The sequence below is a fragment of the Osmia lignaria genome, chromosome 2, assembly GCF_051020975.1.
Source record: "Osmia lignaria lignaria isolate PbOS001 chromosome 2, iyOsmLign1, whole genome shotgun sequence".
Lineage (NCBI taxonomy): Eukaryota > Metazoa > Arthropoda > Insecta > Hymenoptera > Megachilidae > Osmia > Osmia lignaria.
The window spans coordinates 5,381,059-5,405,527 of NC_135033.1; the positions used below are offsets into that span (position 1 = coordinate 5,381,059).

At 39.2% G+C, this 24,469-nt stretch overlaps 1 protein-coding gene across 2 annotated transcripts in view; it reads left to right on the forward strand.

Moving 5' to 3' along the window:
- The first annotated feature begins 4,976 nt into the window (after positions 1–4,976).
- The window catches only part of LOC117605797 (tyrosine-protein kinase Dnt), a 47,007-nt gene continuing 27,514 nt past the window's right edge, over positions 4,977–24,469 (forward strand). The window contains exons 1-2 of one of the 2 annotated variants that reach the window (XM_034327521.2): positions 4,977–5,545; positions 21,445–21,572. In XM_034327521.2, the coding sequence (XP_034183412.1) occupies positions 5,401–5,545; positions 21,445–21,572 (273 nt within the window). In that variant the 5' untranslated portion in view covers positions 4,977–5,400. Of the gene's footprint in view, positions 5,546–7,380; positions 7,886–21,444; positions 21,573–24,469 lie in introns of those variants that run through there. The other variant, XM_034327522.2, reaches the window with a different exon arrangement.

Consider the following 24,469-nt stretch of genomic DNA (forward strand, 5'->3'; position numbering starts at 1 on the left):
CTATTTTTAGATGGCTGATCAATTAGCATTAATCATGATACTTAGTTTCAAATGACTTCTTAATAGTTTGTTAAGAAACGCACACCCGGTATGTGACAGTGCGGTGTCTAGCATATTGTAGGAGCCTTTCTGTTCGAGGGGGGTGGCTACCCTTATCTTTAACAGACAGCATTCCAATCGAATCGTGCACCCTCCTTTAGTCCTTATAACCGAGCAAACAGCTTCCTACGACCCATGCGTCACCTGAATGGGGTTAGTGAGTGAGTTTCTTTTATTTTATCACGAGGGACCCGTAATCGAATTGATTCAATAGAGATGCAACGATTAACCCTTCTAACTACATAGATTAGATAGTAATATGTCCTGTGGAGTCCTATGGAAATTCGTGGTAAAATTGAAACTGAAATCCTTTTGCTTATAAATAAAGTTAACACACTGTCTAATATTTTTCCTGCAATTCATCTCAAATTGAAATTGAAATAATTGAAATAATTCAACATAGTAAGAATAATTGTATTAATTTAGAAATTAAATGGAACAATCTTCTTAGGAATATGACGGGTTACAAAGGGGTTGCACGCTTGTCTTTTATTCCAGAATAGCCGTGAAGTTGTCGAGTTAAGGGTCAACAAGTAGAAGGGTGCTAATTCTCTCGTTATATTCTCCTTTGCATCCCCTTTTCATCAGCCAGTTCCTCTCTGTTCTCGATTCTCCTGTTCTGTCTGTGGAGCGACCGATAATGGACTTTTAATGCGTTCGATTTGCCAGTCGCAGTGGCGGGAACACTTTACGCTCTTAATAGTAAGATTTCCACGTTTCCGGTTCTCTCTTCTTCAAAGAAAGTCTGACAGATAATCGAAATGAATTCTATCGGAATTGGACTCAACCTTCTATAACATATGCATACATAAAAATAGAAATTAATTATTTATTAATGAACTCGTGACTTATAGCTACTGAAATTTTCATATTTTACCCATTTCAAAAATTTTATTCCTTTTCTTCTATCCTGTATATAATTCACAGATTCGTAGCTCTAGTAACCGCGCCACCCTGTATGTACAGAGTTCTAAAATAATTATTCAGCCGGAATTAATCTTTCTTTTCCCCCGGAACGATCGTAAAATAGAAATCGCCGGGGATATTGACATTCACAATTGAAGTTTTGCTGTGAAAAATAGTTTGCCCGTTCGCGGGACAATTCCGTGAGGTTGACTCATTACTAAGGGGGAGAGAAACGAAGCAACCCTGCAGGGCTTGACGCGTTCATTCGATATTCTATCGAGTTATGTCTCGGCAAATATCGATCGAGTCGATACACGTCAGTGTACAGGTCTCCCCTATCGAACCGTGGTAACATCATCGTGGTATCCACGTCGGAACCTACTCGCTTGTACTGGCTTGCTAGCCCAAGCTCACCGCTCACCAAAAAACCTGTGAAACACTTTGAAAACCTCATTCTCTCGCACCGTCGCTCGACCAGTCCGTCAGGAATTTTCTACCGGATTTGCCTGGCCACCAATGATATCCGTCATAACGGGAAATCGACTGGAGAACTTCAAACGGCAAAGGTCACTATCCTCTGATTCCGAAACATATCGTTAAAAGTATCCCTTTTCTATATAGAGTAGGCCACATTAGGAATTGCAAACTGTTCTCTTTGAAATATAGTTGATTTTCATTTAGTTCAATCTTACTAATGCATAAAAATGCTTTTAAATTTTTCTTTTGAAAAACATTTAGTATTTTTTTTATTTGCGGGTGAAAACGATTTCAGATGTATGTAAATTTACTATCGTAGAGGCATTCAATAAATTACGAACAGAAATTGCTGGTAAGTAAATAAACAAACAAGCTAGCGATCGGTTATAGGTGCACGTAGCAAACAGGAAGAAGGGAATCGATGGCGGTCGCTAAAACACGCGAGCAATCCATTTAAATCATTCAAGGTACTTTCAATCGTTTTCCATCCCTCAGAAACGTAGTTCAGTTTTATGTACCTACTCGCAGACGGAAAATTCTATTTAAGAACCCCCTTCGCTTCGTTTCGTGTCGTCTAGAGTGTTAAAAGTAATTAAAAATAATGAAAAGGTGTTCGTTGAATGTGCTCTAAATAATTAGTACTTCTATGTTGTGTGCACTTGTACACGTTCACCAAGGAATTCAACCGATGAAATTGAATAATTTTATTTCTATTATAACTGCTGAATATTTCTGTGTATGTGTGGTTTTTATTAACACCTTAAGATTATCACATTCGAGATTTTTTAACAAAAATCTTTTTAAACTTAGGATTTTAAATGAGTTATCTTTGGCCATTTTGGTATTAATCACAGTTACCAAATTTGTATCACTTTGTGATAATCATAATGGGATGAAAAGTTTTCAGTTTAATTTACGTATCGATTTTCCTCCTTAATACTTTCGAATAGAAAGTAATCTCATTGCTTTAACACCAATTAAAAAGTTCCTACATCAACACCCTACTTTGAACCGAAGTTCGGTGCAATTACAACTTGAACATGAATTTCGTGAAAAGTACAATCGCTCGTGATAGCGTCGAAACAATCGGAAACGAGCGACTACGATCGATTTCCGATCATTATTAATTATCAGAGTTAATGATCTAGCTGATTGAAGTGAACCGTCTCGAGGACCTCGTTAGTCTCGCCTCGGCTGCTATATTTGATATAGATATTTGTTCATTTCTACTGTCAGTCGCGCCAGTTTCATCGGCTGTTCTACTTGATCGTTAATTAAATAAATTCACCGCTAATTGTATTCGGGCGTTTCATTACCCATCTATCTATCCGATCGTTACCGATTCACCGCACAGTCCTCAGTCAACCCTACCGGTGTCTCCCAGGTCTTTCTAACACGCGCAACTCTCACTTCCGCATCGTCTTGCACGCTCAACATTATAAATTTACACCTCCTGCTACCCAACTGCTAATTAATTGCACTCGATGCTAATGCGTTGCTGAAGCTGCATTCGTATTTCTGCATTTCCGTGTCTCTCAAGAGTGTTCTTATCATATTATTATTTCTGAAGACGTTAATTGCCACGGTGAAAATAAACTATCGTAAAGGTCCCCGATTTAATCTTCAAACGAGACCAGTTTCAAATTTCGAAACCAGCATTCGGGGGAAATTTTGCAATTTAAGCAGGAATATTATTTTTACCCTTGGCACGTGAGGAATTCAATTTTAAAACGAAACACGTCACGGAAAAACGGAAGGATCCAAGATTAAAACTAAAACGTTGATTCGGACCACTGTCAGCCTCGTGATTCATACGTTGGCCAGAGAATATTTACCCATGATAATACGTTGAAAAGAGAGTCGGAAAGTCGGCTCAAGTCGGTTGTTCTAAAAGCTACAGCAGTATCAAGTTGAAATAAGAAGAAGGACGATGAAGAAATGTAAATGTAAATATTAATACAGAGAGTCGGATAACGTATAGTGGCTAAGAGCCGAAGGGAGCTACTTCCAGAAGCTTCCTCCGGGAATCATCCTTCCCTCGACTCTTTCGTCCGTTCAAATATTTAATGGATTTGCCTCTATCCACTCTGCTGCTTTTATATACATATTCGCACAATTTTGCTGAATGCGCACACCGCGACTTCCCGTGGCTCAATTTATACGGTTACGCAACCGTGAACACGTTATGAGCTTTTTTTTACAGGTGTCCGTTTGAACGATCGTTTGATTATCAAAAGCGAGCTAGAACGTCGACAGAGATTTTCGACGTTTCATTTTTATTTTGCTTCTTCAATAATTTCCATCAGCAGACACGATAAGCTCTATACGAATTAAAACTGAACGAACCTATAGAAACTTGAGGATAAAACAGATTGACCATTAATTAGTTGCCGATCGGTCCTGATATACTTCGAATGTGTTCCACGAGATTTCACGGAATTAATTAATTTCACCCCTATAATTAAACTTCCGTCTCGCTGCACGCGTGTTAAGCTCAACTCGGATAAATAAGGAGACACTTTAATTTAAAAGTGATTTAACATTTCCAACTCGAGCCGTATATAACAAAGGATTCCAGAAAATAAATGGCTAACTATATTTAAGGCACTTTGAAAACTTTTTCAAACTTCTGTAAAGTGTACAAATTTATTACTGGCATAAAATTCCTTCGAGGGTAACTAAAGTAGAAAAGGAATTTATTCTAGCTGTTGTATGGTTGTTCAGGAGAAACCATAATGATATTTTTCACGAATATATTTCATCGGAGGATAAATTTGGCGACTCGGTAGGATGAAGAGAAAAGGGGAAAAAGCAAAGTGGATACCGGGGCGTGCTTCGCAGGATTTGACGGAATTAATTAACCCGGTGGTATAATTAAAGTCCCGTTTCGTCGGCAGGGAACGTTGCTACACCATGAAAGTTAAACCGTCGAAGATCAAATCGTGAATCCTAGTTGCAAACTGTGCATGGGGCTGGTGCATTTGTGTAGCAAAGCGTGTGAACGAAAGGTGAAGAGAAAAGCGAAACAGTGACGAAGAGGAGGAGAGGAAGGAATTTAATGACTAGAGAGAGAGAAAAGATCTTTAATTAAATTCTACCATTTTCCGACTACCCTGCGTTCTTCGATCAAATCGTCAATGGAATAAAAGAAAAAAAGGATGAAAGTCGACACTTTCAATTTTCAGAAAGAGACAAAGGACTAATATAGTCTTTTCCCGCTCTCTAAAGAGAGTTTCAAATTATCTATCCAGTTGAAAAGTCTTCTCGGGAAGCAGACATAGAACAAAATCGCCATAGTGTTGTTTCCTCGATATTTCGACAATTCTCCCGATATAGTTCGAGCTGACAGGTTATCCAAAGGTGTGATTTACACTTACCGCGATTCACGGTGCGTACGCACGTCGTGTTTCGTCGAGCGATTCGCCGCTCGTATGAATATTCAGAGTCGCACCCCTAAAGGGGCGCCTGCGCGTGTCATCGCCGCCTCGAAATCTAGCGACCACCGTTAGTTGTGTTCCGGCGCCCACGTCGTCGAGATCATTCCTCCGCTATCATAACTATTTTCTGTCATACCAGTCCTACTGGTATCGCCATGTGACTGTCACCTTTCGTTAAACTCACTTGATAATTTTTACCGATGTATTCAAGAATCCTTGACATTTTCATAAACGTTTATTAAAAACGAAACGAAAAATTAAATTTTAATAATTTCTCATGCGATAAGAAAGTTGAAGATTTGACATTGTTATTCGCGGTGACACGTCACGTGGGGGAAGAACGATGATTTTAAACGTTAGGAAGATACGAGTAATGTTTGTCGAAACGAGAGGAATCGACGGGATTGTCGCGTGGTTTTTATTATTGTCACGTGCATAGGGAAAAGTGTCGGTCTCTCGCGCATGATTATAAGGGTGCGTGATGTTATTATGCGAGACAATGCGCTGGGCTGATGGATTGTGTGATCTATTGCGATGCAAATTGTTGGTTCTTCTGGTGCTGGTCGGCTGCAGCGACGGATACTTGAACATCTTTATCAGCCAGTCAGAGGTCATGAAGTTGATGGGTATGTTATTTTTAAATTTTATAATCAACAGAAACCAACAGTGGCACATGTAGATTATTAAAGTCACAGTATTAAATTTTTAACAGTGGCAATGAACGAAAATATTTTATATTCTTTTTAAATGTCAATTATCAGAAGATGGTTAATCTTTATTATGAAATAATTTTTAGTATTTGAAGCACAAAACCATAAAAATTAAAGTTTCTCTTTTTAATTTGGTCCTGTGACTTGAAAAGGAAATATGTGTTACATGTATATAATAAATCAAATAATGTGGAAAATAATTAAGATGAGACAAGATATCAGTGGATTAAAAATAGAGAACATTCCAACTTTTCCCACCAACCGTGAATATCTTTTTGTTGAAACTTTCGGTTTGTACGGAAACGTAGAGGTGATTCACCCGCATTGATCAACTATCTCAGACGAAAGTTCGTTCTCGAGAAATTAGTCTTCATTAACTTTTCCTTCTTTTCGTCAAACTGAACAGCATACGGATCGTTGGTGATGATTCAAAGAAAGACTCGTTAACAAATCTTGTTAAAATTCCACGTTGATTGTGTTACTTTTGGCAAACAAAGAATAAAGATAGAGGATAAAAAGAGAGCGTTAACTCTTTGCCTTGTTAACGAAGATTGATCGATAAGAGATCGATAATAGAATTGTAATATTCACACCGTCGATGTAGTGAAACGCGTGTTGGTACAAGTTGCTGAGTAGGCTTGCGAGAGAAAATTAAATGGGCGTTGACGTATCGTAGACTTTTAATTAGTAACGTTGGTGTGATTGTGTATGAACGGTTAGTAACGAGTCACGACCGCGTATTCACAGCACCGTATAATTGTCGAATTAACAATGACCATGATGAACGAGGTTGAATTTAACAAGGCGCACCTGTGCTAATCATATTGATCCTCTCTCGTTTGTCGCTTTTGGTGGAACATCAAATAGCCTTTAGAAAAAAAAAAATTTTAGAGATTCGTTTATCAAAACTGATGATGTGCAAATTCTGATGAAATCATTAACCAGATGATTTTTCATTACAAATAAAAATCGAAATATCAGTTTGTTGTTTACCATTGGTTAATATTTCTTCGAGAATTTCATTTGTCGTTCACATCGAACCGTTTCTCATACTTTCTTCGGAGTCGATTCTAATAACTCGTGCCATGAGTTGTCCATTTTTAACGGTCAACAGCTTATGCACACACGGTGTCGTTTACGTACCCGTGTATGTACTTAGTCTCTATTCCATTCGATATCACTTTACGGTTTCATGATTCATACGCTTCCGTCAGTCTGTACAAACCGTGGTCTATGCGCACAGCTCGGATCCGTCAGTTTTCTGCCGGTGGGAAAAGGAGGGAGGAAAAAGTGGAATAGCTGTATTTACGAGCAAACGGTCGTTCGTGACTTTTCGAAAATCGAGGTAATCTCGGTGGAGCACCGGTCAGAATGGCTTCGTCGCTCGTTTTCTGGTGTCAGTGGTCTTACGAATGGATATCTATGTGCCATTTTCCATGGTTTCGCGTTAATAGTGACTTACTACCATATATATGGATAGAGAACCGGGTATAAATTAAAATAAGGACATTTTGCATTCCCAATTAACAGGAAAATGATTTTATTTGAAATTTCTTGCTACATAGAATGGATATTTTTTTACAGATTATGATATCATTAACTAATGAACGTAGGATTTAGTATTTGATCGTCACCAATACATTCATAATTCAAACTTATCAGAGGTCAGCTCAACAAGATCAGCTCAAGAGGTCAGCTTATCAGAGGTCAGTTAACAAAAGTAACGCCTCGCAGTTAAAACGTGGAACCGTGTTCTGTCAAGTTGAAAAATCGGACCGATAAGAGACGAAGCAACTTGAAACCGTTAGTCTTCGTTCTCCGGTTGGTGTTGCAATGATCCTGAGACATAGTCGTGTAGAGTGACGTGTAACCGTGGAGCCTTTGCGTCGACGAAAAGAATGGTGGCTTTAGAGTCGATTTCTCAGTTACCTAAGCACCCGTGGAACCTAACGGACGACGTAATTCTCTCGTTAGATCTCGAATCCATGACCCCTCTACCATCGCTAAACTTCCCACCCTTGGTAGATGGGTGCAAACCGAGAGAGAGAAAGGGTTGATCGCAACGTGCGAGAAGCGACCCACCGGAGGCGAGTTTAGTCGTCCGGGGCTCTCGAAAGTCACTTAACTTAGATTGCACGAGCGAAATGACTTTAGTTCCCCTGGAAAACTTCGTTTCGCTGGCAGAACGTTGCTTGAAAGCACCCACCAAAAAAGGGCTTGCTCTGGGGAAGAATGCAGCGGTGACAGAGAGCGAAGGTGAGCCTTTAACAGAGGAAAAATTTAATTAAATAATTAACCCATTATTTGTAGTACGTCATTCGAATTAATTTAGAACGAACAACTCCTAAACGGGGTAGGATATTCAAACTTTTGGCAAATTACGTCCGGACCAAAACTCGTTCTCCGTGCGGAAAAACAACACAGTTGCTCGAACACTTTCGAATTACCCTCTCCTGAATGTTTCATTTACTCGCAGAGATGGCGTTTACGCACAATTCAATCGGTTTACGTGTGTTTGCCTCGTCTGGACCGCGAAACGGACCTCGGCAAACAGTCGACAACGTGTTCATTCGCGTTGACTGGTCGCAGTCAGCTCGTAAACCAACTTCCGTCGATAGTTCGCCTCGACCTATGTCGCTGGACACGACAGCACGGGAAAATTATTTATTCCGGAAGGACGCGTGTTAGAAATTCGCCTGACAATTTTTACCGATTCGAAATGCATCCAACTTTTCACAAATTAAAAATAATAGTATGTTAGAAATGAGAATTCTATAGTATTGAGAGGTGTTAATTCCTTCAATCGAGATTCTGAGGTAAGGTGCCATACCGATCTTCACCGTCCTCTTATCAGAAGATGAAATATTTTTCCAACTCCGTGGCCAGATCCTTGAAGAACCCCCTTATCACCTCGCACACGTTGCGTAGCACAATGATTTTTAATCATCGACCCCTTGCGAGTTCTTCGGCGATCGGTAATCGAACTCTTCGTTATAACATCCGCGACTCTTAGAATTTATCGCGCCTAAAGGATCGGTTACCGCCTGGCCTAAGACCAATGATAGACATACGGTCCTGGCTATCGGTAACCCCTTGAGAATTAGGTCATAGTCTCTAAAATTGCCTTGACCCTGACACGTGTGCCACCCTTGCACACGTATTGACGCTAACAAGTACTTTCAAGTATTCGATTAGCGCAATAATTGCGGGTTAGACGTAGAGGAATTCAAATTCTTTGAGTTGAACATAATCTTCCAATATTTTTGAGACGTCCTATAGATTATCTTCGAGGCATAATTCGACAAGAGGGACATCTTTCGCGAATCGTTTATCATTCGAACGCGTCGGAAGAATAGCGAGAAAAACACTTGCCGTCTGGCAGATGAGTCTGGATGGAAGCTGGTCGTTTCTGCCCTATCAATTTCCACGTGCACAGAGAGCGCAAGGAACGTTAGCCAAATTGCTGCAGTTTGCCGACGGGTAGATCCGGCCAGACGATAACGTAAACCGCCATGGTTTATGGCCGAGTGATCTTTCGTGTCTCGTGTTTGTACACAAGCACGCTTGAATACGTGCAAACGCCCGTTTATATCTGCGATTCACATATTCCGCCGATATGCGCATAAATACGGGGCATGCGTAGACATAAGTGTAAATATATTACGTGTTGATACAACTACCCCAAACATGTGGACCGACGCGACTTGCACGTGTGTACACGAACCAGTTACATCGGTGTCTTAAATAATCTATGAGCATCGCACGGGAAGAACAAATATTTGCCAACATTTCAATGTCCTCGTTTGAAACGCGTCGTTGATAAATATGCACGATTTGCTAAGGGAAAATTGACGGTGGTTCTCACTGGATAATCAACGACCTTAATATCGATAGTAATCGCAAATGTTACAAATCTTTTCCAACCGTAATAAAATATCAAAACCTGAACCTACATGTACGCAGGTGGAATAAAAAATTTGCTGAAAGAACGGTAATATTTTACGACCGGTCACCACTTTCTCATTGTCTGTCAGGGAATGTTTCAGAATGGAAAGAATTAATTTGACAGGTCCGGGACGTTATTTATCGTGACAATTCCATTGCACGGTATCCTCGAGCAATAAATAACACCATCGAACTGGTTCTCTAAGACTGGAAAATCGTCGGCTGTCAAAAATGCAGAATGAAAAAAAAAAAAACTTGGAATCGTCGGAACGAAGAGAGAGCAGATTTACGAATATCCAGCCGGTCCAAGGAGGTTCGATTTTATGAGATCTCGGTTGATCGATGGACAGGAGCGTCGCGACGCCGAACCGCGGCCGTTGTCCGTTCGAACGTAGCCAGTGCGCACGTCCAGAGGATGCGTCGCGATTAATACGTCGGTCAGCAAGTACGCAGGTGATTTGCAATCCAATCGACGAACGCCGATTGCCGGTTTGCACGGGAAATTTATATAGGAACAAACACGTACGCCCACGCTTCCATATCTGTGATTCCGTACATATTTACACGTGTCTTGCATCGACGAGCGGGCGTGATTTACGCAAACATACGCGAGCGTGCGAAAGACGCGTGCGAAATTTATTCTCTTCTCGATCCATTGGTGAAACGAATTAAGCCTCGCGATCGTCTGTTTTGTATGATGAATTAATATTAGGTACGTTTTCTATATTTTCTATGATCGTTCTATCGTGACCCAATGCTTATGTGTAAGTAATATTTTAAAATAGCAGCACTTGGTAAGAGATTTGAATTTAAAATCAAGTGTAAATGAATTTGAATATTATTTGCGTGAAAATAATTACTTTGATAGTAACCGATCGGTACGTAATCCAAGCGAGGAAATTGACGCGAACCGACACTACAGAATTCGAACGAATAGTTTCAGCGAAATCCAATCGACACGACGCACCGAGTCGCTTTGAAACATGAATTGTTATGCACTATCATTCAAATGGTCTTATAGAGAGAGAGTTCACCAATTGCTACGAATTCGTTTGCGTGAAAAAATACGTTTTATCTGATTCGTAGAAGCATTCCAATCGGGATAGTTATTCGTATTACGTCGTTCTCGTTCGAATATATCAGGATCATGGGACCCATAAACCCTCTAATGGCAAGGAAAATGATATTAGGGATCTCCCTTTAATCCGCAAGCCTAACTTCGCCGCTATTAGAATACGCGAGTAATAGCCCATCGTTTTCTCCTAATAGCATGAAATAATTTAGTTAATTGCTTTGGGTGAAAAAAAATTTCACTTTCCTTCGAATTTTTATTTTCACATCGATCCTCGTGTTTGAATAAAATTTTGATATTCCTGGGAGAAAGGTGCATAAATACACAGAACGATTTAAAATATTCAAATGACGAAGTAATATAATTGATTCACGCTTCGATATTATCAAGTTCGCTGGACGTTTTTAGGAGCACCGATACGTAGCCCGGTGCCATCGATTTCCATGTGACATATGGTACGTGCCAAACGCATGGTACACGCATGACGTTCAAAGTGGTTTAGCGCATTTGCACACACGCATATACAGAAAGAAAATAGGGGGAAAAAAAGGGAAGATTTATACATATTTAATACGTTTACCGTCACTCTGGAAATGGTTGTGTATAGTACGATACACTTTAATAAAAACTATTAACACGTTGTAGAAGTCCATTGGTGATTAGCACCACTTGAATAATATGAAAGAAAAAAATTTGGATTCATTTATCTAGAAAATATTTGCAATTACAAATGAAATTTTACGTTATCGATAATAATTCAATCGAATAACGCTACTAAAAGTTACAACGAAAAATTTTTGTTCATTAATTCCATCGTAAAATCATTCACGCGTTCGATGATAAAAAATGGATGTAACATCGATGTAAAATATATGAAATGTCTTTCGTTACTCATCGATCGTTCGAAAAAAATTGCAAATACTTGTCATTCCAATCGTAAAAGAACCGTAAATAAAAAAGGATGCAGACGAGAAAAGAACGCGCGATAGAGCAAATAAAACCTTTCGAAGCAGCGAATTTTCACGCGGAACATTTTTGTCCTTCTATTTCTGCCGGGGTATTTCAGTGTGCACGGTGCAAACTAGCGTAGCCCATACAAATGGAACGCCGAAGTGCTCTCGCTGGTAAAATATTAGACTTGCCGGGCACAAAGTGGTGGTGCTATAATGTTCGTATAAACACAGTTGATGGCAGAGAGAGTAGAGAGGCGAAAGGGAGGGCAAGAGGAGGGTGCAACGATGACAGCGAAGCGTCATGTCGAAAAAGCGCTACTTTCCCGGCTGGAACGGAAATCAGAATGCGTAGAAAATCGTGGAATGGTCACGCTGCACCTGCACATATTGCAAAACCTGTCGAACTCCATCACCGTGCAGAACTCTGTTTCGGAATCGTCATTCTCTTTCATAGTTGTGAAATTATAAGCGGAAGGATTTTTCGAATCGCTGGAGAAACACGCAATCAATTTCGTTCAAAAGCGAAAAAATATGGTAACATCGTTTTGATTAACGTACGGCAATTAATTTCTATATTTCGCTACTACTTTGATGATATTTGCAACCGATTCCTGCAACAATCGCGATAAAAGGCATCGAAAAATTATTTTAATTCCTCTGGTCATCGATAAATATTGTAGTTAGTTGTGTGAAAATACGATACGAGAAAAATTTGCATCGATACATGCCGCGAGCGTAAAATGTAATTACGAGAAGCTCAATGACTTTCCATAAATCGTTCATTTCCAATGGACTTTACTGCTGTTGAAATTGTCGAAAAATTCTCACAGAAATACAGTGTTTGCATTAATTCCCATAATAGATACGTGACTTAGAACTTTGAAATATATTTCATAGTGAGAGGATTCTTGATATCTATATGTCCTAGAGCTCAGCGCTTAATTAACGACCTTCATATGTATAATTCCACTAGCGAAATTCGGAGATTTTGCAGAGGCTTTGTGAACATGGTTAGTTAAGCAGCTGTATATCGATAAGAGAGACGGATGTTCCTGGACGATAAATCCAACGTCAAAAGTCAGACGTTGAGAGGAGAAGGGAATCGTCAGGAGGATTGTACGCGGTTGTAGGTGCATCGTTGACTGCAGTTGGCAGGATAACGATGAGCTGGATGAAGAAGGAGAACGAGAAGTTCTTGACGTCTGCGAGAGGATCCTTTCGACGCAAATCCAATTCGACAAGTCTCGTACATAAGCTGCGAGGAGGCGTCGTCGAGGAAATAAATCCAGTGACGAGTGTCTGAAGCAGGACTCTGCTTAGAACAGTCGGAGAACCTGCTGCGACTTATGAGTAGGCATCTATTGTCATTAATGTCGAAAGTACGGGGGAAGAAGGAAAGTTGAATTTCGTCGAGACAGAATACGCGAGTTTCAGGAAAATTTTATTGCATTTATTCGACGTTTATTATTCAATTTATTCGTTGAAAGAAAGATATGGCGTATGTCTGGTACTCCGAGAATTTTCATTGGCTCTCTCGACGAAACAAGTTCTCGTTTCGTTTCTTCTTATCCCCTCGATTCGAACGGCAAGAAATTGTTCCGGACGAGTATATAGTCCAATTAAAAATTCAAACCGGCTGAGCTCGCCTAATTATCGCCGGTTCCGCAAACGGTAGGATGGGCTTCTTAATCGGCGGCCGTTAATTAAGAAGCGGTGGTAATCATTGGTGAATTTCAACGACGAAACGGACTATCTGAAAAAGGAAGCTTTTGTACATACGCCCACCGCTGGCTTCATTGTTCTTTCGTTCATCGATGTTGAACAACTTTCTTCCCGCCACTTTTCCGCTCTTTTTACGCGAATCAGAACAGGGATGAAAAGAATCGAACCAGAGATGATTTCTCTCCGGTCTTACCTACCGCTTGTTTACGGATACTTTTCATGAATAAATTGATAGCTCCTTCTTGTTTTCCCCTTCGATTTTCTTTATATCTTTTGCATTCGAAATATGCAAAATAAAAAAATATATTTCAGTTTAGGTCTTGTTTTTTATAAAAACATCAGCGATTAACAAACTACTTAGGTTCGTTAAAAATAGATTTTTCTATAAATAATAGGAAAAGTTTCATTGTGTTCGAGGGAAAATTATTTCACGGTTTCACAGCTGTGCTCCACCATACACGCATGTATGCACCCCGACAAAAATCCAATAATAGCAGAGATATGCGATTCGTTTCAATTAAAAGTTAATTTACCAACTCGAAAACATTCTCTTCATAATAAACTTCAATCGAAAATATAAACGTTTATACATTAGCGATGCAATTATAACTCAAGTAACAAAATTATACTCGATGGAAAAATAACTTTAAACATTATTCACATATAGGTAGAGCTTGAATTTCCATAGGATTCCATCACTATGTTAAGAATTCTTCCTCTTACCTAATTAGAAATACTGCTACTGAATAATAGGAATAACAGATCTAATTTGTAAAAAATAATACTTCTATCTAACGAAACTTTGAATACCTTTAGCATAGGAACCAATATGATATAGTGATCAGAATGACAATAGAGAGTTGGGAAAGATTTGGAGCCTAATTAATTAAAATTAGGGCATGTCATGTCACTAGTTTCCTCGTAAAAATTCCAATCTTCCTTGTTTCTGATAATGATCGTTTCATGACAAATGCCTACAGTATTAGGGTGAAAACAGTCAATTTGCAAACTTGTTCTTAAATTCACAAGTTATTCAACTAGCATCACAGTCAGCAAATACGAAATTTTCTCTTGAATTAACGCGCAGCTACATAACAGCGATAGAAAGCAATACTGTTACAAAGGAGACGCCGTATTGTGGGACATTTCCCTCAAGTTTCTCAATTAGTCACGTTCATCGCTCGCAGCTAGCTTTAAACATGTTTGTGTGTGTGTGTATGTGCTCGAGCCCCGTTTTCCACGTGGCATGGTCTTTCTTGTCGCCGAGTCTGCGATAAAACCTGCTGCCATTCATTGTTGTTCCCGACAATCGATTACTGTTCGATACTGGTGGCTGTAAACACTTTCGAAACAAAAAGAAAAGCGTCGGGTTTTGTTTAATAATGGATGAAAGATGAATGTAAAAAGAGGATTACCGTGTTTTTTATTATACACAGCCGGATTTTCTCGGCAGAGTGTTTGTGCTTGCCACGAAAAAAGACTGCAAAGACTAGGATTATACGAGAATTATCCTTTCAAACGGATTTTCGTGAAAACTGGCAAACAATGCCAATTATGGTTACTTTCCTTTCAACCGGGGGACCACAACACCACTGTTTTGGGAATTGAAACGATTTGCTGAGTTTTTCAGCGGATTAAATGTGCTTTTCTGGTTATTTTGTCAAAGAAGCATCCAGTGTCGGACTATATATCGATATTTCTACTGTGCCGATTAAAATATTGAATAACGAACGGATGAACTTATCCTTGTTTAAAAGCAAATTCTAATTAAATACTCTGATCGAAAACAATTAAAAACGCGGACTGAGGGATGCGCGACAAATTAAAAGCTGTATGGAATAATCGAATATTAAGGATTCTGGCCGACAAACCGGTAAAGTGGCTAAGCGAGATATAGAGGGCTGACAGTGCAAAGGAGATGATTGTCAGAGCACGTGAAACGGGTTACGACTGATTTTAATTAAAGACAAACATCCCTCTAACTCGACGACGCTCTTTTGTGGCCCACTCGGGGAAACAATAGTTCTCCCTTCAACAGGATCGTTTGTTCTTTCTCTTCTTTTCGTCTCTCACTTCACATTTTACCCGATTTCTCGCGGCATTTTCTTTCTTTCCTTTTTCCTTTTTCCACAAACGATCTAACGTAACTGCAGTTTGTGCAACCACTTCAAATTAGAAAGGTTCTGAAAGTGTAAAAAGTTGTTGACTGATGAACGTACAGTCTATGTCTGAACGAAATATAGTGAGAGGATATTTTTGTAACAGACTGTAGATATTTTCCAGGCCAAGTGCTCCAAGCTCTCAGTAACGAGATAATTTGCGAAAAGTAACGCCCAGCTTGCTTGAAATGACCCCTATCTCTCTGTCTGGATTCTAGCTGGTTAAGAGTAGATACAAGCGATTAAATGGGCCACTTCGGGAGTGCACTCCGCGTCAAAATAGTCCGGCAGCTCGTAAAAGTTTAAGAGGGATTATGAAAATATCGTAGCCAGATTATGGTGGATTAAAGGAGTCTCGCGAAAGGGTGAAACCCAGAGAGGAATAAGGAGTATACGTGGCTCTTTGACGAAAGAAGTATCGAGGGGCAAAAGATTTTCTGAACTCTGTTTCTTGAAAATTTTCCTGTAACTTTTCACCAATGAAATTTCGTTTCTTGCTTTTCATATCCTCGTACAATGTAGGTACAAATTTTCACTTACGCGTGTTAACAAAATTGCCTTGCTTAGTTAAAACATTCTATCTACCAGTTTTCATTAGTTTAGGTATCTCGAAATATTTTCACTTCTCAAACAAAGTTAGAATTAGAGAAACATTTTCTTAGAATTTAAGAAAATACTTTCCCTGTTTATATTCTTATAATGTATTATATTATTTAGAATATTTTAGTAAGCAAACGAGTACCGTAATTATCTTCAGTTGATGGTTCTTAAAGCATAATGAATTCCTTTGTAATCGTGACTGTAATTTGATTTCAGTCCTATGAAAGCACTTTACTGTATGAGATTATGTACAGAATCCTTTGCGGTAGCTTTTAGAGGAGGTAAAGAGGAAGCATTCCTAATATTTCTGGGATAATATTATTATTAATCTCTCTGAACACACAGCTTTAAATATATTTTGATATTGTTATATTTTCTCTCTCGTATTATGATTACATTTTATGCTTCTATTTTTGTTAATGTTTTTCATGACAATAATGATTTGGAATTTGAAATGAGATCTTATTCTTTTTCAAGATTGTAAATAAAAGAATGATATACTAAATTGTTTAGATCCATTTAGGAGTTGAATGGAATTTCAAGGTACTCATTTGTTGCAATTTGGTAGCTAGGGTAGGGTATCGCGTTGACTGGTCAATTTTACAATAAAGAAGATAGATGAAACGAAGCGAATGTTGCCAGCCAGTAGTTTACTCCTACATTTCTCATCGTTTTCCTTTCTCATTTGTTACGCGTTTATGTTCATTTCGATTTCTCGACCACCTCGAGATTTTCCGATTTTTTGTTTTCTTTTCTTAATTTCAATCGATCGCAGTAAATTGTACTAAAAATAAATAAAGTAGATCAACGCAGATATGATTAAATATCATGCAAAACAACGAAATTGCTCGTTAACAGAGAAATAGAAAGTTATAAGTATAACAAGATAAAGTTAAACTGATGACGTTCTCGACGATTGCCACGATAACGAGATTTTCCAGAATCGGCCAGAATGAAATTAACATCTATCGATTACACGCGACGAGGAGTTTCGTTGACTCATGAAAATGTAACGGCTACGGTTGCGCGAACTCCGATAGTTTTCTCGAAACTTTGTCAGCCGTAACTAAATTTCATCGAATCAACGAAACTTTCCCACCGTATTCCCGTCCTCGACTGAATCGCGGAATTCCGGAAAAGTTTCGAGATCAGCGTTCGTGATCGCGTAAACGTTTGCGACCGAGAAGAACCGAACTGTAGTTGAATTTAGCGAAAGGAAGGGGTAGTTTCGATACCCTGATTGGTCGAAGCATTATCCAGCAGACGGTTCACCTAAACTTCTCATCCATAGAGATATTCTGGTATTATTAAATTTTGTTATAATACTTATAATAAACCTGGGGTAACCGGTTACCTCTAATAAGAAAAGGATATCTTCAAAAATATATTTTTTATTTGAAATCGAAATTGATAAAAAAAGTTATTTGAAACGATACACTTTTTACATATAAAATGCTAAGTAATCAGAAATTCGGGTAAACATATCCCACATTCAGGGTGTGTTCGAAAAAGGAGCTCGGAAAGCGGTTCAATCAGGGTCAGGAGCCAAAGCAAACACATTAAGGACATAACATCCCTAACAGGAAACACGTCCCGGCCAATAGGAGAGCGGATCGCGATACGCTCGACTAGCACGGAAATTCGAAGAGTCTTGAGAATCGAGGGTGAAAAAACTCCATGGGGGGTTTTGGCGCCGTTACACGTCCTGGAACTAATCTCGTGTCTGTAAACTCTGTTTCCTTTTGTTTATCCATTCGTAAATGGATCCGACCCGTTTTCTTTAGCCCAAGGGAAAAGCGAAAAGCTACGGAACCGCGTTATTTTCCAATTTGTTTGCATGAAAATCTGAGAGGAGCTCGTTAATAAAAACAAACAGCCCTTGGAAAGAAGATAATAATTATATCTAAGGGTTTCTTTCTGATTTATAGAGATTATTTACAAAATTTCAAATATCATCAGCAGAGAATTACGCTTGTTTCTAAAAAATAATTCTTTATAACTAAATATAATTTTGATGCAATTTGACGGTTACCCATAATTGTTATCGGTATGTCGCCCATAGATAGTGGTTTATATCGATACCTGTCAATGTCCAGAACAATGTGTGTCAAATCCGTAACGTTATCGCTTTTGCACAGACGATTTATAGACAGATGTCAGTCGAACCATTCCGATTCCACTATATGAACACTGATAACTGTCTGATATTATATTAAAAATCCTTTTTCATATGTATTTGATAATGAAACATCTCTAATTAAGTTTATATAGTTCCTTTACAAAACTGACATAATATTAATGCTACGTTCAATTTCCATTTAATGTTTGTCAGATATTGAATTATATCGAATTTGTGGTATCGATCACCGATCGCAGCCACACCGTTCAACATGTTAAAACTGCAGGAACGTTGTTGAGGTAGCTAATAGTTTACACGGTGGTAGAGAAGAGCATCAGTCAGAATTGCTAATCCGAATTAAACGGGGCCTTTGAGTTAGCTTGATGTAACTTTGAGAAACACATCGGGATCGTCTTACTTGCTTTCAGCATACATTTAAGGTGCAGCCACACTCTCGCAGACATTAGTAGACAGCAGCGAGTGGCAGTAGTTACTGGCTGTTCATACGACAGACATGATTTTCTACTTAGCACTGCCAGAAGAGGCAGCCATTGGACACTTTACCGAGAGAAAGCCATAACCTATCTTCTCGGTTGCTTACCCTCTTCCCATATGCGCTCTCAAGTCCCGTGGGAAGAAGAAGTGGCAGACCTCTTTACGGATTTTTCCTTCAGTCATCTTCAAACTAAATTGATAGATCGTTTCCTGATCCCTCGAAGGTCCGATCGCTGTGTGCTTATGGTGAATCCAGGGTAAACGTTTGATAGATTTCACTGCGTTTCGAAAAATGGTTTCTCATTCGATTCTAACAACTCCGCAACTGAGGGTTCAAATAACAGTTACCTATAATCTTGGTTTCATAACAATCTTGATTATGTCCATTTGTTGGCCGCTCGAAACCCCTCGACGCCGTTCTGGAACTTAATCCACCTGAGTTGGCTGCACGCGTTCCTCGAGGGATAGCCCAAGATTTATCTTCCTGAAATATTTTCCCGCCGGGTGTTACCAACACACGATCGCGTTCCACGGAATTGGAGAACGCAACTAACGTTACACTTACACTTTTTCCTCCTCGACACACTTACCGATCCAACCCCGCCCGTTCTGCATCCGTACGTAAAGGCAACCACCCTTTCTACGTGTACAGAATTCCAGCAGGTACTTCCGGATAGGTACGGCTGATAAAGTGACGTGTAAATATGTCGGCGATTTTGCATCGGGCGTATCTGGAGGCGCGGCAAGTCTAGCGGCCGTAAAATCCGCTCCGGGGCTAAATGAAATTATAAAGCGTGGCCATTTTGCGTGTGCACAGTTTCGGGCTTTAACCGCGATAAACTTCTTTTTACGGGGTATAATTTGTTCGTACGTTGCGTCCGTAAAACAGCCTACCGTTACCTCTCCTATCTCGTTATTTATCGAATCGCTTACGTTCCAGAGAAATTTAAACCCCAGCAAAATAACAGGGCAATAGTAATGAATGCAAAAAGAAATCGAAATTATTATGAAAAGAAGGAAGGAATAATAAAATATTAAGACATTAAAAAAAGGAAAATATGAGAAGAAATTAATTTAACTTCTCGAGATTTCGATAGAAATGTCAAACAATTTAGTCCGATTTATGACATGATATTCAATATTAGCTCCATGTTTACTGGGTATATATTTGCACATAAAGTTAACGTGGCGCCGGAGTAAGAAGATTAGGTAACTTTTTACTCAGTGGCGGCGCTTTTATGGACGAAAGATCAACAGTAGAGAAGAGAAACCGATAATGACAGTTCGTGAAGTATTAATCAGAGCAGCAAGTTGATCAAATCAATTTATCAGCATTTCATTTCATTACGATGCATTCGACTGGCGAAACCAAAGCGTCAGCTTGACGGCTGTTGGCGGCTTAAGTGGAATGCCGGCGGATCCATTGATCTATACTACTGAATTTTTATTTCTACTACTTCTTACTCCATGTCTAACAGTCTCTCGGTACTTTCTGATTCTTCCTTTGAAGTTATGAAGTAACCACACTTAATATGTCACATATATCATAAAAATTGAAAAATTATTAAAAATGGTTATAGTTAATTTTCAAATCTTAAATTTCAATGCTATTTAAAATGAAATTTTCTCATTTTCAATATACTCTTTGAAAATAATTTAAGTAAACTGCGTACGAAAGAAATTTCTTACGTTATGTGTACTAAGATTATTATTTCTTTAGCACCCTGTATTGAAATTTTTAATTTTATTGCCATTTAAAATAAAATTTTCTCATTTTCAATATACCCTTTGAAGATAATTTAAGTAAACTGCGTACGAAAGAAATTTCTTGCATTACGTGTACCAAATTATTATTTTTTTAGCACCCTGTGTATCAAAGGGAGCATGTCACTAGTATGATATCGAATTGCGTAGTCATACGTGAAGCCAGACAGATGATGCACCGATCGCCCGAGGCAATTCAGATCTTCGTGTACCCAGCTTGTCTATGAGATTTACCGTGAACCCAGACGAGATACGTACGTGCAGGGGAGGCCGGTCTACCAGAGGAATTCGTAGATCGCGATCCAGAAGATAGGAATGGTGGAAAGAAGAAGGAAAAAGGGAAAAAGAAATAGAAGCGGAGAGCATAGAGAGGAAAAGTCTCGGAGGGATTCGGGGTTACAAAATCCGTTCGTGAAATATCCACGGTTATTTTGCAGTATATAGCCCCGAGATACGATCTTATCGTGTGACAAACGTAGCGACAATAATCGTTGGATAAGTTTCCTCCGGAAGCAGATTGTTAGTGGGTCGATCGTGTCGGTGCGCACCCTTGGAATCCTTGCCAAGGAGGATCTTTGTAGTTGGGGATTAAGGACTGAATGAAACACAGATTAAAATGAAACTTGGTATTTCCTGTTCGGGATAATTACTGTTTGAGAAGTGAAAATTGAGGTGCGAATTGTACGAATGAATTTACTCTTCTTACATAATTATATATCATTTCAGGTTACAACAAGCTGAAGAAATGCAATTTCATATTGAAAATTAACCAAGTGAATGCTTTTTTCTTTGAAAATGCTGAATGGAAAATTTGTTGATAACAACAGAATTCTGTTAAGGGACGACTACACGCGTCGTGGTTTGATTAATTGATTCACAGAGACGAACTGAAAGGAAAGTTACTGTCGGTCGTTCACGTTGGCGGTACTATTGTTTCATAATTAATCAGACAAATCGATATACATTGCTACGTATTCTGCTTTCAGGTCTCAAAGCTGAGCTGTACTACGTCCGAGAAGGGGTGGTCAATACCTACGCGATGAACTTTGTCGTGCCGGTACCTTCGAACATTGCAGATCTTGAATTCTCTTGGCAGAGTCTTGCTGGACATCCGGTAAGTAAATTACAAACTGCAATTTTAAATCGATATTTAACGATGTCCAATCGTTGAACCAATGAAACCATCTCATCAATTTTTTTAATAATGACAATTCCTTTACCCTTTTTATTTTTTGATGTTCTTGTTTACACCTGTAACTCGTAACACTCCGTTCTCCATTTTCAAATACAAACAAGACACTCGTGTGCTTTGTACCACAGTTTGTTCGTTTCACCATATTTCTTTGTCTCGTTTTATTCTACAAAAGAGATCCATCCATTCTAGTCGCAGCTTATAACTGCCTCTCGGGAAGGCAATAGGGTTGCACATAACGTTACACGTAGCCTTGGTAGGGTCTTGGAAAATGCTTGCGCCGGCCATTAGTGAGGTGCAACAATGCGGAACAAAGTAAACACGTGACCGGGGTGAAATGGTAACTCACGGCACGCTCGTTTACGTTCCCGGGACTACTAGGACGGGTGTTAGTAGCGCGGTCCGTCACGGTGGTACAGAAGAGGGATGGGGTTTGGTGGACGAGTTTGTCGAACGGAGGGGTTACAGGAGAGCTGTATCAATACTCTATCAATATGAAATACAAACAGGCAGTGTTCAAGAGAGGAAGGAAGGGCGACGGTTCGGTTTTGCGTTCCCTTCGGTCACCAAGGAAACCGTACGCGCCTCTGCAAACCCTCTGGAACGAGCAACCGGCTGAGAAATCCTGAAAACTCCTGACCCTTCTATTATTCTCCCGTTTGGTCGGGAACGATTCGCGTCAAGGAAAATCAACCCCACCTGTTTATCGTTACGCGCCACGATTCTTCGAAATTTCATATTCATCTCTGACGAGATACTCGACTTTATCACCGTATTTAATTGGCAAGTTGAAATGATAAACGATGTTAGAAGTGAACAATCGTTTTTCAAATTTTGTTGCCTGTCTTAAAAATAATTTATGTGAATATTGTAAAGGAATAGTATCCTGAAATTTCCTTAGAATATTATGTTTTATAACTCGTGGATCCCTGTCGTATTTTACTTGAATGTCAACATTTCACATATGTGGTAATGTAGAATTTTTCAAATCGTATTCATTAAAGTTTGCAGATTAGTACGTGTAGATAAAATAATAGAATAACTTTGTATATAGGTATACACAGTTCCCAGGTTTTATCCCGAGGGAGCATTTTCCATACCTTCGTTTCATTATCTCCTGGATTTCTCCATAGGTTTGTTAACCATGCCATTCCCACGGCCACGAAAGCCCCGTTTCGCCTTATCTTCTTTGCCTTAGGGCAATTCCTATGTCCCTTCTCTGTGGAACTTTGAATCTAGATAAAGAAAAATAGGAATCAGCGCAATGGACCAATTTCGGTAACAGATCTACTAAGAAGTTACGTTTAATGGAAATGACTGTTATCTAAGTGGTCCAATAATATCATTTCTTTTTCGTGCTTACTTTACGTTTGTAAACGTGTAAAAGGCAATACTGCTCGTTATTTACTGCTTTATCAAAATTTGAAATCTTATGAAAAATTCTTCTTGATGAAGGGCCAACATAATTTCCCAAAGATTTAGCAAAAAAATAGCCGGAAACAGGAATCCAGAACATGGAAGATGGGTGAACAGCCACGAACGATAATTTACATGGGAATTGCTCGGCACGATGGAATGGGAAATACGATGGAATCCAAAATGCGATCGTAGAAAATTGCACGCTCGATGAAGCGAAATTCATTCGATCAACGAGAGAAATGTTACATTCGAGTCAAGATTTTCTAGCGTGTTACGAAACTTATCCCAATGATGCACCCGTGTTCGTGGAAGATCGACCAATCGCACGTAAAAGTAATTTTATCGTAACGTTTATAGGACGGTTAGGTTCAGCTTCGTTTCAGTATAACCCCTCGAAGTAGAACAGAAAATCAACAGAAATTTGGAAAGAATTTCTACTGTTTACTCGCTGTGACTCATCGTACCATTTCTATTCGTCATTTATGTATCCTCATCTTGTGATCAGGCTTGGAACATCTCCGAGATTGGGAATCGTTTAATTTGATCCGATCTGGAGCAGAAAGTTCGATCGCACCCTCGTGATTCAGCACACTTTGTTCCTTTTATCTATCGATACGATCAGACCCAATGCAACCGTACTGCAGGGGATTCGATGCTTCAGCTTCGATTCCTCGATGCTTATCCGACATCGGTAAATGTACTTCTCGTTTGTTATTCGCGGTTTTACCGTCGAAAACCCGATTAATAACGAGCAGATTCCTCTTGCTGACGTTTGCTCTCATCGTCGGTAAAACGAAACGAAGTAGAAACAGATGCGGTGGAAATGATTAATGCGGTCACTCTTGCAAATTCAATCTACTGAAATAATTAAAAAAAGGAGGATAAAGAAAAAGCTTGAATATCATGTGAAAAATACTATCGAATATACAACTAAAAAATTTGTCAGCATAGCAATTAAGAATCCGAAAATAAAATAAAAAGAACAATTAATTGTTTTGGCAAGGAAAAGTGGTGCAGTAAGAGATCGAAAGTTGGAGGAATAAAAAAAAGTAAGGCTGAATTTCCAACATTATCACCCTCGATTAAGCTCCAGATTCTTGAAACAGCCAATCGCCTCTTGGTATTTTATTTTCTTCGCTACTCTCTTTCTTCTTTATATTCCTTTCTCTCTGTCTGGTTTCAATTCGCCGGGGAGAGCGAAAAGAAAGTTATTGGTCGCCATAGACGTGGCTATAGACTGAAACGAAGTTTTTCACTGTAGCGGGGTGAGACGGGGTGGAATTGGGGATGATTTGTGAATCATCCACTTGTTAGGCGAAAGTTCTTCGCTACTTCTCTCCCCCGGGCTAGGACTTTGGACAGCGAATAGAGGGTGCTACTCTACTCCATTTCGCTCTAGA